Source organism: Entamoeba dispar, genomic scaffold (assembly GCF_000209125.1).
Source record: "Entamoeba dispar SAW760 scf_1105229462441 genomic scaffold, whole genome shotgun sequence".
In the NCBI taxonomy this organism is placed as follows: Eukaryota; Evosea; order Mastigamoebida; family Endamoebidae; genus Entamoeba; species Entamoeba dispar.
In genome coordinates, this window is record NW_001855194.1 from 1 (window position 1) to 3,453 (window position 3,453).

At 23.7% G+C, this 3,453-nt stretch overlaps 1 protein-coding gene across 1 annotated transcript, besides 11 other annotated features; it reads right to left on the reverse strand.

The window, feature by feature from the left end:
- Nucleotides 1–3,240, reverse strand: EDI_048910 (intracellular protein transport protein USO1, putative; the record flags this gene model as incomplete). Its single annotated transcript, XM_001739794.1, has 1 exon — nt 1–3,240. A coding segment is annotated over one exon (3,240 nt), but the record flags the coding sequence as incomplete, so codon positions are not given.
- Nucleotides 58–203: a microsatellite.
- Nucleotides 141–308: a microsatellite.
- Nucleotides 999–1,121: a microsatellite.
- Nucleotides 1,127–1,197: a microsatellite.
- Nucleotides 1,373–1,401: a sequence feature (AT_rich).
- Nucleotides 1,892–2,002: a microsatellite.
- Nucleotides 1,922–2,001: a microsatellite.
- Nucleotides 2,171–2,240: a microsatellite.
- Nucleotides 2,682–2,836: a microsatellite.
- Nucleotides 3,126–3,185: a microsatellite.
- Nucleotides 3,145–3,221: a microsatellite.
- Nucleotides 3,241–3,453: the final 213 nt, after the last annotated feature.

Sequence of the window (3,453 nt, forward strand, 5' to 3'; positions counted from 1 at the left end):
TGATTTGAGAAACAAAAGAACTTGTTCTTTTGTTTCTTCAAATTCATTAGAAATAGATTCTTTTTCTTTTCTTTCTTCTTCTAGTAATCGTTGTGTTTCTATAAGTTCATTCTTCAATTCTTCAACTTCTTCTGTAGTACTTATTTGTTCCTTATCTTCTTCTTTTTCTTGAACTTCTTTTTGTATTCTTTCTATTTCTTCTTTCAGGTTTTTAATGTCATTATCTCTTTCATTAATTTCTTCTTGTAACTCTTCTATTTGTTCTTTCTTACTGATTTCATTACCTTCTTTTTCTTGTTCAATTTCTTCTATTTTGTTTTGTAGTTCTTTTAAACTATTTTTCAGCTCATTACATTCTTGACTAACTTCTTCTTTTTCATTACTTATTTGTATTATTCGTTCATTAAGCTCACTTCCATTGAGATTTAATTCTTCTTCTACTTTTCTTTTTTCCTCTTCTATGTTTCTAATTTGTTTAACTAATTCATCTCGTTCTTCTTTAATAGCATTTACTTCTTCATTAACTTGTTTTAATCCTTCTTTTTCAATTGAAATATTATTTGTAAGCTCTTCATTTTCAGATTTTAGTTTATTAATTTCATTTTGAAGCTGGATATTCTTTTCAGTTAATTCTTCTTTATCATTTTTGATTTGATTTAAGTTTTCATTTAATTGGTTAATTCCATCATTACCGTTTGTTAGATCAAGTGATAACTTTTCTTTTTCTTCTTTAAGTTTTATGAGTTCTTGATTTTTTTGTTCTAACTCCTCTTGAATTTTATTGTTTTCCTCTTTTAATTGATTAAATTCATTTTGGATTCCTTCTTTTTCTTTATTTATTGTTTCAATCTCTTCATTCAATTTACTTAATCCATCACTACCACTTGATAAGTCTGACATTAACTTAGATTTTTCTTCTTTAATTTGATTTAATTCTTTTTGAATATTTTCGGATTCTTCTTTTAATCTTTCAATTTCTTTGTTGTTATCAAAAATAATTTGTTTCTTGTTTTCTTCTATTTCTTTCATTTGTGTATTAATTTTATTAATTTCTATTTGTAATTCTTTCTTTCCTTCTTTTTCTTTTTCAATTTCTTTGATTAATTCATTTTTCTCTTCTTCAATCTTTTCTTTTTCTTCTTTGATTTCAGTTTTTTCTTTTTCTTTTTCTTCTTCTATTTGTTTTTTTTCTTCTTTAACTGCATTTAATTCATTACTTATTTCTTCTTTTTCTTTTTTAATTTGCATTAATTCTTCATTCAATTTAGAAATACCATCATTTCCATTTGATAATTCTGTTATTAACTTTGTTTTTTCTTCTTCTACTTTCTTAACTTGTTCTTCAAAGTTAGTCCTTTCTTCTTTTAAGTCGTTTATTATATTATTTAATTCAATAATTTTGTTATCCTGTTTAATTTGTAAATCGTTAAGTTCTTTCTTATTTTTTTCAAGCTCTTCATTAATTGTTTTATATTCTTCATTTATTTTGTTTCGTTCATGTTCAATACCATCTTTTTCTTCAATAACTTGAGTGTATTTATTTTGTGATTCAATAAGATCTTTTTTAACTTCTTCTAGGCTGATATTGCTTTGAGACAATTGTGTTTGTAATGCCATAACCTGTTCATTCATTTGTTTCTCTTTTTCGTTTAACTGTGTGATTTGGTTATTTAATGAACTAATCATTTCATTTTCAGATCCTTCAAAAGACTTCTGCATTTCTGCCATTCTATTCTGAGTTTCTTCTACTTGTTTCTTCAGCCCTTCATTTTGTAATTTAATATCATTTAATTCAGATGTTGCTCTATCTCTTTCTTTTTCAACTTCAATTCGTTCTCCTTTTGATACTTCTAAATAGTTCTTTAGTTCTTCTATAGATGTTGTTAATGAATTAATTTCTTGTGTTTTTTCTTCAATAGACTTTATATTTTCTTCTTTAATTTCTTTGTTTTCATTTGTTATTTTATTTTTCTCTTCTTCTATTTTATTTTTCTCTTCTTTAACAGCACTCAATTCATTAGTTACGTCTTCTTTCTCTTTTTTAATTTCATTTATTTCTTCAACAAGTTTATTTTTTTCTTCTAATTCTTGTTGGAGGGTAGTTTTTTCTTCAATAGATTTTATTTTCTCTTCTTCTAGTTGTTGTTTTGCTTCTTTGATTTCTTTAAGCTCTTCTTCTTTTCTTTCTAATTTCTCTTTTTCTTCTTCTAATTCTTTTTTAATTTCTTCTTTTTCTTTTTTGATTTGAGTTAACTCTCCATTCAATTTAGAAATACCATCATTTCCATTTGACAGTTCTGTTATTAACTTTGACTTCTCTTCTTCTACTTTCTTAACCTGTTCTTTTAATTCATTTTCTCTTTCTTCCTTTTCATGAGTAATAGTAGTTATCTCTTCTTTCTTTTCTTCTAATTCTTGTTTTGTATTACTTAATTCATTGGTAATATTTCCTTTTTCTTCTTCTAACTTTGAGATTTCGTTATTCTTTTGTTCTAGTTCCTGTTGAATTTTATTATTTTCATCTTTAAGATCATTTTCCTTTTGAATATTTTGTTCTTTAAATGATGTAAATTCATTTTTAATTTGGTTAAGTTCATCTAAGGTTATTTCTTTTTCTTTTTTAATTTGCATTAATTCTTCATTTAACTTCGAAATACCATCATTTCCATTTGATAATTCTGTTATTAAATTTGATTTCTCTTCTTCTATCTTTTGTTTTTCTTCTTTAATTTGATTTAATTCATTTTCTATTTCTTGTTTTTCGGTTTTAATTTGGTTTAATTCATTTTCTACTCCAATTTTATCTTCATTTAACTTTGTTATTTCATTTTCTTTTTCTTGTTGAATGAAAATTTTTTCATCTTCTATCTTCTGTTTTTCTTCTTTAATTCGACTTAACTCATTTACTAAACCACTTTTTTCTTCATGTAATTGTGTTATTTCATTTTCTTTTTGTTGTATTTCTTCTTTTGTTTTATTAAATTCATTAGTAATATTATCTCTTTCATTTTTTATTTGATTAAGCTCATTACTGATATTCTCTTTTTCATCTTTTAATTTATCAATTACTTCATTTAATTTAGTTAATCCATCATTTCCATTAGCAATGTCTGTAATTAATTTAGCTTTTTCATCTTCTACTTGTTGTTTTTCTTCTTTTATTTTATTTAATTCTTCTTCTTTTTGAGAACTTTCTATTTTAATTTGATTTAATTCATTTTGAATATTCTCCTTTTCTTGCTGGACTGTGTCATAATGGTTTTGTAATTGACTTTTTTCTTCATTAATTTTGTCAATTTCTATTTGTTTGGCTGAATTATCTGCTTTAATAATATCTAATTCTTGTTTTATACTCTCTTTTTCTTCTGTTAACTTATTCTTTTCTTCAACTATTTGATTTAAATTATTTTCTATCTTTGTTTTTTCATTAAGTATTTGATCTTTTCCTCTTTA